At 34.9% G+C, this 13860-nt stretch overlaps 1 protein-coding gene across 1 annotated transcript in view; it reads left to right on the top strand.

The window, feature by feature from the left end:
- LOC123525812 (metalloprotease TIKI1-like) overlaps positions 1-10791 on the top strand; it is a 71694-nt gene extending 60903 nt beyond the window's left edge. The window contains exons 9-13 of the mRNA XM_053539670.1: positions 26-116; positions 3318-3437; positions 5523-5615; positions 5956-6048; positions 6477-10791. Of these exons, the coding sequence (XP_053395645.1) occupies positions 26-116; positions 3318-3437; positions 5523-5615; positions 5956-6048; positions 6477-6645 (566 nt within the window). The 3' untranslated portion in view covers positions 6646-10791. The remainder of the gene's footprint in view (positions 1-25; positions 117-3317; positions 3438-5522; positions 5616-5955; positions 6049-6476) is intronic.
- Positions 10792-13860: the final 3069 nt, after the last annotated feature.

Raw genomic sequence — 13860 nt, 5'->3', positions numbered from 1 at the left:
AATGTTCTTTTCTTGTATTTTTCAGGTCACTTTCTAGGCAACAACACAGTGATTGATAGACTAAAAGGGATGGGGTTTGATATTGAACATACACATCCTGATCAAGAAATTCCAAAGTAAGTTTTTCAACTTCCTAAAAAATACCGGTACTGAGACTATTCTACGTTTTCCTTCTACCCCAATACTGTTTTAACATTGTAGAATATCATAAAATAAATTTCAGAGAAAATTGTTAATCAATTCAGCATTTTTTTCAGATCTAACTGGCACCAAATAAAGTTATTTTCTTTTATTGGTAGGGTCAGGTTAAGTCATTTAAATCTGTAGGGAATGTAGAGAATTTGTGCTGTTTTTTGTGCCCCCCCCCCCCCCACCCCCCTTGAGTGTCAGGGGCATATAGAATTGGTCTTGTCCGTCCATCTGAGGTTTGTGATGTGCCTAGCTCAAAAAGTATTTGATATAAATTGATGAAACCTTGCATGAATCTTTATCATGATATGAACTTGCGCATCTCCAATTTTTATGCCCCCAAAGGGAGGCATATAGTTTTTGAACAGTCTGTCCGTCTGTCGGTCTGTCCGCAATTTTCGTGTCTGGTCCATATCTTTGTCATCCATGGATGGATTTTCAAATAACTTGGCATGAATGTATACCACAGTAAGACGACGTGTCGCGCGCAAGACCCAGGTCCGTAGCTCAAAGGTCAAGGTCACACTTAGACGTTAAAGGTCATTTTTCATGATAGTGCATTGATGGGCGTGTCTGGTCCATATCTTTGTCATCCATGGATGGATTTTCAAGTAACTACGCATAAATATGTGGCACCATAAGACGACGTGTCGCGTGCAAGACCCAGGTCTGTAGCTCAAAGAGCAAGGTCACACTTAGACATTAAAGGCCATATTTCATGATAGTGCATTGATGGGCGTGTCCGGTCCATATCTTTGTCATTCATGCATGGATTTTAAAATTATTGGGCATGAATGTGTATCACAGTAAGATGACGTGTCGCGTGCAAGACCCAGGTCTGTAGCTCAAAGGTCAAGGTCACACTTAGACGTTAAAGGTCATATTTCATGATAGTGCGTTGATGGGGTGTCTGGTCCATATCTTTGTCATTCATGCATGGATTTTAAAATTATTGGGCATGAATGTGTACCACAGTAAGACGACATGTCCCGCGCAAGACCCAGGTCCGTAGGTCAAAAGTCAAGGTCACACTTAGACGTTAAAGGTCATATTTCATGATAGTGCAATGATGGGCATGTCCAGTCCATATCTTTGTCATTCATGCATGGATTTTAAAATAACTACGCATGAATGTGTGGCACAGTAAGACGACATGTCGCGCGCAAGACCCAGGTCTGTAGGTCAAAGGTCCTTAACTCTAACATTGGCCATAACTATTCATTCAAAGTGCCATCGGGGGCATATGTCATCCTATGGAGACAGCTCTTGTTCATCTGGCTCTGCCCCCTATTTCCAGAGTTATGGTCCCTGAAATAATTAAAAAGGCGTATTTTCACCTTGTGATGCACCTAGCTTTAAAAAGTGTTTCATATAAATTGATTAAACCTTGCTTGAGTCTTTATCATGATATGAACTTGGGCATCTCCTATTTTCGTCTTCGTCCGCCCCCTATTTCCAGAGTTATGACCCATGAAATAGTCAAACATGCATATTTTCACCTTGTGACGTGCGTAGCTCAAAAAGTATTTGATATAAATTAATGAAAATTTGCATGAGTCTTTATCATGATACAAACATGCGCACCTTTTATTTTTAGTCTCACTCCACCCCCTATTTTTAAAGTTATGGCCCCTGAAATAGTTTAAAATGTACATTTTCTAAATGACATGCCTAGCTCAAAAAGTATCTGATGTAAATTCATGAAACCTTGCATGAGTCTTTATCATGATGTGACTTTGCACACCTGGCATTCTTCTTGAGAATCTTAGCGCTTATTACAGAGTTATGACCCTTGAAATAGCCAAAATAGTGGATTTTTTGTTTGTGATACTCATAGCTCAAAAAGTATGGCCTAGAATAATGAATCCTTTACATAAAACGTTTGTTAAGGCTATACCCCTTTAAGACTGCAAACATTTGAATTATTGCCCCTTATTTGTGACAAATGTACCAGTGGGGGGCACACCCTTTGTCCTACAGACACATTCTAGTTTTATTTTTCTTGACCTTTACAGTTTTCTCGGTGTGAAGTCTTACATTTCATTATAGAAAACCTTTCTCTCTTGACCAATATTTGCACTTTAGGTGTTTGGATAGTGGAAGCACAGGTGGGGGAAATTCCAGAAAGATATTGCTACAAAGCACACATTTTTCCATCTCTGTTTTACTTTATCTGAGGAATTTTCTTGAATTATAGGCATATTATACATACTTATATTACATAAACATATATCCCCAAACAGAATCTTGTAATAAAGAAAAATGTAATCCCCAATAAATTGTAGTTTTTGCAGCATTAAATTCATGATAAAATTTTCACCAGGTATCGAAAATGTTTTTTTGTTTCCTTACATACCTACAATAAACAGTAAATTTGTCTTTTTTGACACTTGATTTGCATAAACAGCTTCTATTTTGACTCTTGCCAGATAATATTCATAATAAATATTTGGTATATTTGTCAGATTTGTTATAAACAATGCTTACATCTGTCTGTGGAGGACTGGTTGAGACATTTTATGACCTGATTCTGATACTAGTGGAATCTCTCTGATACTGTATTACATTCTCTGGTGTTCTGCAAGAGATAGAGGAAATTGATATATAAGAACTAATGCATCAGCAAAAATAGAACAAATATAATTATATCCCCAGATATGGAAGTCATGCACATCCATTAGTCAGTCAGAACATGCCTGTTCATCCATCCTTTTGTCCTTCAATCTTGTACTGTCATGCTTTTATGGAGCTATATCTCCAAAACCCATTAGCCATATATCTAAAGAATTTTCAAATAACAAGTTCACCATATTCAAAATGAACACAACCCAGGTCACTAGGTCCAAGGTCAAGGACACAGTTGGAGTTTAATGATCAAACATATGTATTTCTTGTAAACTGTACTGCCTAGAAGGATACAAATTTAAGAACAGTGTGCAGAACACTTAGTACCTTCCCTGGACAAGTGATTTATTGTAACCGTTGTAGATTGGGGGGGGGGGGGGGGGGGGGGGGCGGCTTTAAAGATGAATGTTTTAGAGAATTTCCCTATCCTACAGTTGAGGTAATATGGTAGAAAACTAAGTTGCTTTAAACTGAAATATTAAAGAGTTTTCTGATGTTTACAGGATAAATTATGAAAATGATTGGCCCGAACGTAAATCACCATATTTGAGCATGAAATCAGCCAGTTTTCCACTGTCAACGAGTCTGTATTCTGGTGATATACAATACTTTGTGTCCAATAGGTAAGAATATGCTTCAGCATGGAGTTAGCTTATGCATATTCAACACTTTGCCTGAGGATTTTTTTTTCAAAACCTGCATGGCCTTGGCTTAGCAAACCTGGTTTAAAATTCAAAACTGTATTTTGAATATTGAATCAGCCCTGTTTTTGCGTTACTTATGTGTGAAAATTTTGTTTTTCTCTTCAATGCAGCTATATGATTGAATGAGCTGATAAATAATGCAGGTATAAGGAAAAAGTTGAATAATCAAACATGTTGACTAAAGAGAGCAACAGCTTTTAATAACAGTTTATTATGGAATCAGTATTGCCTAGTATGCTTTTTAAGTTACTAAACCATCCTGTATTGAGTCAGTAGTAGCTTTGCTTATTAGAGCCCAAGATACAAGTATATGGGTGCTATATTGGAGTTGTGCATGTCTATTGGTCTGTCTGTCTGTAATTTCCTTTCCTGAGACATATCACCAAAACAATTTAAATATTTTCAAACCAGTAGATAAAGGTTCACCATCAAAATACCTTAAAATCAGGAATGATCCAGGTCACTTCATCCAAGGTCAAGGTTGTGATTCGAGGGTAAAGGTCAAAGATGGACAAAAAGTCTGTCTTCTTAATTGCTGAAAGGTTTTTATTAAACAAGATTCATTTCTTTATCTCATCAAGGTGCAGAGCACACAACCCAGGCAATAAATATCTTTATTTCTTGCTGGCAAATTGATTTTCAAATAATTACCTAAAAATATCCACAATTATAATACAATTACATTCAACCATGCCAAAGGTCACTAACTCAAAGGTTAAGGTCACATTTAGAAGTCAAAGGTCACTCTTGGAGCTTCATATCTTACATACTAGATTTTCATTAAACTAGCTTCAGTTGTTGACCTTATCAAAATGGTTTTCAGGGTGCACAAAAGACTAGCTCCTAGACTATGATACATCTTTTAACAATTTTATGATTGAATGTAGTGAACTGAGCCAGTCTATATCCTATGTCCAATATCATGTTGATAATGTCAACATCAGTCCTGTGTGAAAATCTCTAAAATAGACTGGCTTTTGTCTCTATGAAATTGAATTTGTCAAAAAAAGGGAAAATATAGAAATGTAGTTATTATCAGTCTAGTGGCTAGTCTAGGTGCACAAATCTTGTCTATATTAAAGGTCAAGGTCACACATGGAGGTCAAAGGTCATGATTACAATATTTTACATTACTTATATCAAAGCAGGGTTTAAGGGTATTAACCACTGTCAGTGATAGGACTAGTTTTAAAAAGTTCAGTTACTTAATGATGCAACTGTTTTTGCTTTTAGTAATATAACATATAATGTACTGTCTGATCTATAAGTGTGCCAGAGAAATATCATTAAAATCCAAGTTAAAATATTTGCAACATGTGTTTATCATATCATAACTAATATATACTTTATGAGATTTTAGTCAATTTTGTTTGAAATAATCTTCATTTTAGAAACTCAAAATAGTACTTCAGATCAGACATAAAGCTTAGATCAAGTTTTTTTCATTTAAAGTCAAAGTAATACTGAATATTGAGTTACTTATTAAGTTACTAAGAAAGAAAAGGCAATTATTGGACCCAATTTAGACCTATTATCTGGGTAGTGATTGGTACAGTAAGTGATATATTGTTTTTCAGATGCAGTCATTTTTGTGATGCCCATTCTTGCTCTCAAGAGTGGTGACAAGTGCAATAAATTATATATTTCTTGTTTCAGAATATAACACTCCCCTTGGGTTGAATCAGGGCCTCCACTGGGCTTCAGAAAGTTGAAGCCACTTTTTGAGAGAAACTGCCAAATTGAAGCTGAATTGCTGAAATTTGGCCACATTCTAATAAAATTCTTGTAGCCACTTTCAAAAATCTGGTAGTCAGTTCTTTGAATTTGTAGTATTTGGCTACATTGGCGATTGGCAGAGGAGGCCCTGATTCCATTCAGACCTACTTGCTGGGTCAAGATGGATGCAATAAGTATATAATATGTGTTGAAATAAGGCCATTTGGTCCAGTACATACCTACTATATGGGTAGCTTTGGGTCCAATAAGTTATATTTTCTGTTCCAGGTTGAAATTACATCATAGAAACAGAAATAAGCATAGAAACAAGCTTCAAGAAGAGTTTGGAGATCTCTGGGACCAAATGGATGAGGAATCTAGGTTTGTACACAATTATATGGATATAATGCAAAGTTTTCTAAATGTAACAATGTATTAAGATTCAGTTCATGCCCAATTGATCAAGTAAAACTCAAAACTTATGGTTGCAGAAGGACGACAAAACACTTTTTTTATGAACATGATTTTTTTGCATGGACAGAAGCTTGCATTTCTACTACCGTCCATGAAAAGGCTCAATCAAACCAAGCTTGCAACATTTTCATTTATGCTATATTGGACAACCTACTTTCTATTTTTTTTCTTTCTTATAATAAACTGTATACAAACACCAAAGTGTAGTGTAACCACACAACTTATAATAAAGCATAATGTTTTACAGGGCATGGTTAGAGAAGACGAGATCAGCAAGAAGAAAGAAATATAATAGTGATAAACCATTTAATGACCTCTGGATCCGTATGGAAACTCCTAGGTATATATAGTGACAAAACCATATTATCCAGTTCCATTAAAATCAGGACCCAGTATCATCACTCCAAATTTCTTAGATTTTGAAATGCTAAATTTCAGATTTTAAAATGCTAAATTTTCCTGAGGTGGACTTTTCTGTTAGTGATGGTTTATTAATTTTAATCACAGAAAAAGGTCTGCGAATTTTTAACAGTATGAATAAATACCTAATCCAAGTAGCTGCAACAGTACCTGAATATTTTAAAGAGTCATTTCTGTAAAGCATTGCAGATTTTGCTTCTTGCATAATGATACAGTGTTATTTTTTTTTTTGAGGAGTTATTTAGTGTTTCAGACTGCCGGTTTTTGGAATTAAAGGGAAGTAAATGCAACATTAGTAAAATACTTTAAGCCAGTGTTGTTTACCCTGATCATCTGTTTGTATTTCAGTCCTGGTTTGATACAGCAGCTGTCGGCAGAGTCCAACATGTACCAGCATCAAGTGAAGCCAACACCGGAATACACTCGCTACCTCTACAACAGTGCTACAAACCAAACCAACTCTGTACATTGTTTCTATATCATTTGGACAATTCTAATCTTACTGAATTTGAGATGATTTTAAAGGAAAAAAGGTTCACAGCTTCACCTCGTAAAAAAATGAGTCTGATTAAGTTTGAAGAAAGGGTGTTCAATGAAATTTTATGTCATTATTTGCTGTTGCAATATACATGTACTGTAAAACCTGCTGATAAGGGGAAATGGATAATGACTTAATAGTGCTAAGTCATTCCTGTTTGGTTCGCCTTTTCTGTAGCGAGGTTTTTAACACTTCGTTATCAGATACTTCATCAAAATACTTGTATAATTCATCATTTTGGGTGGTATTAGTAAATTCAATTTTTTCAAAGTAAACTTGATTACTTTTGAGCTGAATATCTATTTTGTTTTCTATGGTATATTTTCCATTGTAAATTCATCCAGTTTGGATGGATATCACAGTTTTTTTCTAAATTGCAAATTGAACTTCATTTGTGTTTTGAGTTCTTACGAAACTTTCAGGGTATCTAAATTAGCATTAAAGCAGAATTATGAAGAAATTTTTGAAAAATCATGCTCCAGAAGTGGTGCATCAAACAGTAGTATTTAAGCAGTTGTAAAAATGGCACAGCAAGAAAATAATTTCATAGTCTTCGCTAATGATGACTGTATTGCCAGTCAGTATCAGAACAAGATTTGCATTCTATTTATTTTATAAAAATGAAGAAAATGATGGAAACTTTTGTTCGCAGTTCACAAGCTTCATAGGATGATTGCCTATGGTCAGTTGATGACCCCCTATTATTTTGGACTATAGTAGATCAGAGGTCAGGGCCATAGTGGTCCTGGGACTGAAAAGGGGACAGATTTGTTATTTAAACAACTTGTGTTTATCTTATTAATGAAGAAATAGTGGGAAATGATATGGCCAGTCTGTTATTTCATTATTTAAAAATGGCCAAAATTGATGTTTTTATCATTATCTACCTCAAAGTTTATTTTTGTATATTTTGTAAATGTTCTCAATATTTGTTGATATTATGGCATTTTATGAAGCATTCATCTTAATGGCAAACATTTGAGCCAAGTCAAAGTAAATTGTACCTCATCCTTGAAGTTTATTTTGGTTTCAGTATCTTTTAAATAAATCAAGTTATTGAACATGAAAATCACATTAGTTAAAAATGTTTCATTAATAAAACCTATTGTTTTTGAAATAGTTTTAAATTCCCAATGAAATATTTTCAGATACCATTTCTTTATGGTAGCACGCACATTAATTAGTCGAAAGGTTCATTTAGGATCAGTTTACCAGCCTGGTGGAAGTAGTTTGTGAAGGAATTCAATAAAATGTAAAGTGAACACACAGGAAAGCACCTAAGTAAAATGTTAAAGGGCCAGTATAATACACTTAGGACATTCACTCCTTGAGTTTTGAAATCATTCTGTATTCTGTACAATAGTGATATTTAAACTCTTCCAAAAAATTGACATTTTTGTTAAAAAATATGATTAATGACAAGAACAGGTTGTTTATTAATTTTGTGTAAGGACCAAATTAAATGTGGTTTTTGCTCTATTTTAATAAGACAGAGTGAAATATGTTTATTGAGAATTATTACATTTACTGATCAGCATTATTTGTTTATTAAAAACTGTGATTTGTGTTTTGACATAATTTGATTTTTTTGTTTTAACCATTTCAGGTTAAATTTGTTAATTGGTTTTGTTCAATGATAACTTCTAAAGTCAGTATGTGAAACCTGCATTTAACCCTTATCATGCTTAGTAGACATAATTGATTCTGCCTTTGTGACCAGAGTATATCATGATCAGCCTTCACATCCATGCAGTCTGATCAAGATCTACACTGTTTGCCATTCAGTCAGTATCTTTTTGGTATACCTTTTCAGTTAATGGTACTGGTTGGGAACATTTTTCCGGACTGGACCAGTTTCCGGACACGTGTAATATCCGCTTTATTTCGTTGTTATTCATGTAATTGTTTCATCTAGATCATTTAGATGTTTGTTCTTCATGTCTACAACAAACCACTATTTTATAAGGCTGTGTAATGTTTGGGTTTTTGATGATAACTCACCTGCGTTTACAAAACAACTTTCTGTCTTAACGGGGCATGAAGATAGCATTGCGCATGCACAGTAGTTCACACATGCCGAGGTATCAAGTGGGGAAGAAATAATCAAACTACATAATGATTGTCTGCTGATAACATGTTCTACTTTTAATTTCACGCTAAAAGTTACGTAAGATGCAGGGCTGTCGATTTTTGCACTAATTTCATTCTATATCTATTGGAATTATCAAAAATTCGTATAAGACGAAATTCGAGTTTTTTATAGTCAACCTCGCTTTGCTTTCGTAGCTGCTATTGAAAGTCGCGTTTTGTTTCATGTGCAATTTTGAAGAGATGAATGATAAAGAAATGTGTAGAAATAGTTTAATTACTTATTTTGATATCAAATTAACAACAAAACACTGTCAAAATATTTGTCCGGAAACTGGTTTACCTGACGGGAAAAATAAATCATTTTAGTGACCCCATTTGAGGCCCCATGGAACCCATATTTTACATCACAACGCGATGCTGATTACAACATCGGATGTGGAAGGAGCTGAAGTTTGTGCAATATGGGCTTCATTTATGTCAAAAAATTTTTTAGGGAATAATGTAGCCGAAATATGAAAATGTGTCCGGAAAATGGTTCCCAACCAGTACTGTCCAAATTGAAAGATGGACAAGTTCATTACAGAGATTTAGCAGGGTAAGGGTTAATGTCTTTCACTGTCCTCTGTATTGTTTGCATAGACAGACTAAACTCTCATCTCTCAAGTTATGAGAGAATTTTTCACTAGAATTATTATTATTAACATAATTGCGGAAAGTGATATTCTTGTAAATAAACTTAAACAGCAACACTATTCTTCAAAACAAATTCACCCGCAATGCTAAATATAATAGGTATGACAAACATCAGCCAGTCATATTCTGGTTTCTGTAAAAACGTTATCCAGTCAGCAGCCTCATTACATTTATTGGCTATCTGTAAACATTTTTTTTTAATGAACAGTTTAACTGAGATATTAGCCATACTGCTCTTTCTTTTAAGTATAGTCATAAAATAAAACACTGTATGATAATCTTGGTGAATATCCAAGTCTATGAGTCAGACCAAGGCGATATTTACCTAATCATCATACAGTACCATTATTGTATGACTAGTCTATATTCAACTCATGTTTTCTGGGCTAATAAGTAAAAAATTTGAAACTAAAACTGAAAAGTAATTTCTGACGTTGTGTAATAAAACACTCGTTGAATAGCTTACCAGGCCGTAGTCAGAACTATTGACCTTTGAACCTCAAGAAGTACCGATTATTGACCAGCAAGCCATTCAATAAGCGTAGTACTATACTATATGACTGCAAGTATATGTGAAGTTCAAATAATCCAGCCAAGAATCTGACCATCAGACATTAAATGAGCCGTGCCATGAGAAAATCAACATAGTGGGTTTGCGACCAGCATGGATCCAGACCAGCCTGCGCATCTGCGCAGTCTGGTCAGGATCCATGCTGTTCGCTAACAGTTTCTCCAATTCCAATAGGCTTTAAAAGCGGACAGCATGGAGCCTGACCAGACTGCGCGGATGCGCAGGCTGGTCTGGATCCATGCTGGTCGCAAACCCACTATGTTGATTTTCTCATGGCACGGCTCAAATTAATTAATCTTCGTCTGTGGTAAATATGGTTAAAATTCGAAAAGAAAAATTGAGTGCTATCTTAACCTTTTATCTGGCATACATAGGTCACTTTAGCAAAGTGGTAAAAAATTCAAACACACAACATCAAAATTAGAAATAATCCATCCTTTACGGCCATGTATGTCAGCAAAATGTGAGAAATATGGTTACAGAAATCATCAGGAGGACTTTAATTTTTTCATCCAGTATTCCACCTGTATATTCCTTTAAACTTATCTTTGACCTTGAACCTTGCAATACTTTTATTCCTAGTAAGTTCAACACATGAAAAGCAAAGTAATAGGTGGACTTCTTTTTCTTTTTAATTGACACGTTTCAGGCATATTTTGATTCCTTTACATAGGAATCTGGTTGTTGAAGAAATATTATGAAAAATTAAGTTATTGTCAATTTTGGAACATGAATCATTATTGTTGCTAAATAAACAACTACAAAACTTATCTCTGCTTATTTAATTGATTTTAGCTATTCTGAATCTCCCTTGCTGTTTTGAATATTACAAGAAATCTTCCAGCTTTTGGTAAATAAATGGTGAAATACTGGTTGCCTTTAAAACGTTGTAAAGTTTTGAAGTACCCAAGAAAATCAAATTATTAAGGAGAACTAGCAAGCCAGTAAATTTTGGGGGAAGCCAGTCTCGAAATGCAACAATGCCATTGGACAATTTCCAGACTGTGCTGAAGTTTTGAGACTGGTCTTGTAACTGGAAGCTGGGTATATTCTACTGCTAGTGTACACTGGTGTAATGTTAAAGCACATGGGGTCACAAGTTTTATTCTTCACTACATCTAAAATCTATGTTGTATGTAGGTACTTGACGCTTCGCCTATTAAACAACTGGATGATACTCTGGATCTGGGGCAACTTCATCATCTTGCACTGTTTTCCAAAACTCAGTAAACTTTCTTCTAGAGAATTCGCCCAGACAAGCACCCAGTTGTGATTAGATATAACATGTACATATATCCTACAGTTTCAAAATCCAGGCTTTTTATGCAGTATGAATGTTGAGTTCATCTTCACTTCAGGAAATCAACCTTTGGGAATGGTATCGACATGCATGTAACTAGAAAGACATCAACAGGACATCCATGTTTACTAAAACTAGCAGTCTGCCTATTAATTAAAGAAGAAATAACTCTAGGTATAATAGCCCATCAAATTTTTTTCCTTTTTAGCTCAACTTTTCGAAGAAAAAGTAGAGCTATTGCACTCGCCCCGAGTCGGCGTCGCCGTTGGTTAAAGTTTTTCATAAAGTCAAATATCTCTGTTACTATCAAAGCTATTGTCTTGAAACATAAAATACTTATTTACTATCAAAGTCTACACCAGGAGAAACAATCCTCATATCTCTGATTTGAATTTTGATAAATTCAAAATTTGCTATTTTTTGCTTGTGAACACAATAGAGACATTTTGCAATCAACTTTAATAAAACTTGCACACAACTTGTATTGGAATAACATCTCGGTTCTTTTCAAAATCTGGCCAGATCCCATCATGGGTTCCAGAGTTATGGCCCCTTAAAGGTCCAAAATTTGCTATTTTGGCTTTTGCAGCCATATAGAGACTTCATTTATGGTTTGATTTGATACAAACTTGCAAAATATCTTCAACAACAATAAATCTTGTATTCCATGATGAATCTGTCGGATTCAGTCATAGGTTCTGGAGTTATTTTATATCTGATTACCTCCCCTGATTTTAATCAAAATGGATCTATATTGACTGAATTTATGACAAATTACCTCCCCTTATTTTTTATGTAAATGAATATACCTAGCAGCTTCTAATGAGATCGGTTTGAAACGTTATTTAAGTCTTCCATTGCATGAAATTTCTACTTTTCTAAGATGTTGTAAAGGCTTGTACTCTATATCTTCTACATGCATATACCAATGCATGATTACCTCCCCTGATTTTAATCAAAATGGATCTGTATCAGTAAGTACTAGGACTCATTTGAAATTTCATTATTGTCATTAGTTGGACTGAGACAATCTGGGTAGATAACTATGGACTGATTTTATGTCAAATTACCTTCCTTTGTTTCAAATTAAAATTGGTATATCTCTGTAACTAATGAAGATACTGATCTGAAATTTCATTAATGCCATCACATGGACTTGGACAATCAGTTTAGATACATATTGACTGAATTTATGACAAATTACCTCCCTTTATTTTTTATGTAAATGAATATACGTTAGCAGCTTCTAATGAGATTGGTTTTAAATGTGATTTAAGTCTTCCTGGGTAAGGAATAGTCATGCTAGTACAAAAATGCAGCATTTGAGCCTAGGACCCTCAAACTTGTTATGGAGATTGGCCCTCAGACTAGTATGTGATCCATAGGTCAAAAGGAACTGTTACAAGAAAATATTTATCCTGATGATATTTAATGTGTATGCCTATGTGATCTGTGTCAAAACTTGATCTTATCATTAAGAGCAATGGAACTCAGGTGAGCCATATAGGGCCATTAAAGAATTATGCCCCTTTTTAACTTAGAATTTTTGGTTAAAGTGTTTGATAAAGTTAAATATCTCTGTTACTATCAAAGCTATTGACTTGAAACTGAAAATACTAATTTACTATCAAAGTCTACACCAGGAGAAATGGTCACCATAACTCTGATTTGTTACATTTTTTGATAAAGTTAAATATCTCTGTTACTATTAAAGCTTTTGACTTAAAACTTGAAATAGTTATTTACTATCAAAGTCTACACCAGGAGAAACAATCCCCATTACTCTGACCGACCTCCTTATCAAATTTCATAATCCTAGGCCCAAGCATTCTTAAGTTATCATCTGGAAACCGTTTCACTTTTCTGGCTCACTGTGACCTTGACCTTTGATCTATTGACTTCAAAATCAATAGGGGTTATCTGCTGGTCATGACCAACCTCCCTATCAACTTTGATGATCCTAGGCCTAAGCGTTCTTGAGTTATCATCCGAAAACGGACTGGTCTACAGACCGACAGACATCTGCAAAACAATATACCCCTCCTTCTTCGAAGGGGGGCATAAATATCAAAACCCTAGGCCCTGTGGTTTTGGACAAGAAGATTTTCAAAGTTTTTCCTATGTAACTCTATATAAAGCATGTGACCCCCAGGGCGGGGCCATATTTGACCTTAGGGGGATAATTTGTACAAACTTGGTAGAGGACCATTAGATGATGCCACATACCAAATATCAATGCCTAGGTACTGTGGTTTTGGAAAAGAAGATTTTTAAAGTTTTTCCTTTCGGTTGCCATGGCAACCAGAGTTCTGTATGGAATTCAATTCTTTGAACAATTTTAAAGAAGATCATCCAAGGAACATCCCTGTGAAGTTTCATCAAAATTGGCCATGTGGTTTAGGATATGTTATTAAAAGGAAAGTGTGGACGGCCGGCTGGCCGGATGGTGACTGATCACAATAGCTCACCCAGAGTGCTTCGTGCTCAGGTGAGCTAAATACCAGTAGACTCTTCCTTTTAAAACACAAGCTACAAAATG

This window comes from Mercenaria mercenaria, chromosome 3 (genome assembly GCF_021730395.1).
Source record: "Mercenaria mercenaria strain notata chromosome 3, MADL_Memer_1, whole genome shotgun sequence".
Classification (NCBI taxonomy): Eukaryota; Metazoa; Mollusca; class Bivalvia; order Venerida; family Veneridae; genus Mercenaria; species Mercenaria mercenaria.
This window is presented reverse-complemented; position numbering and strand designations above follow the sequence as displayed.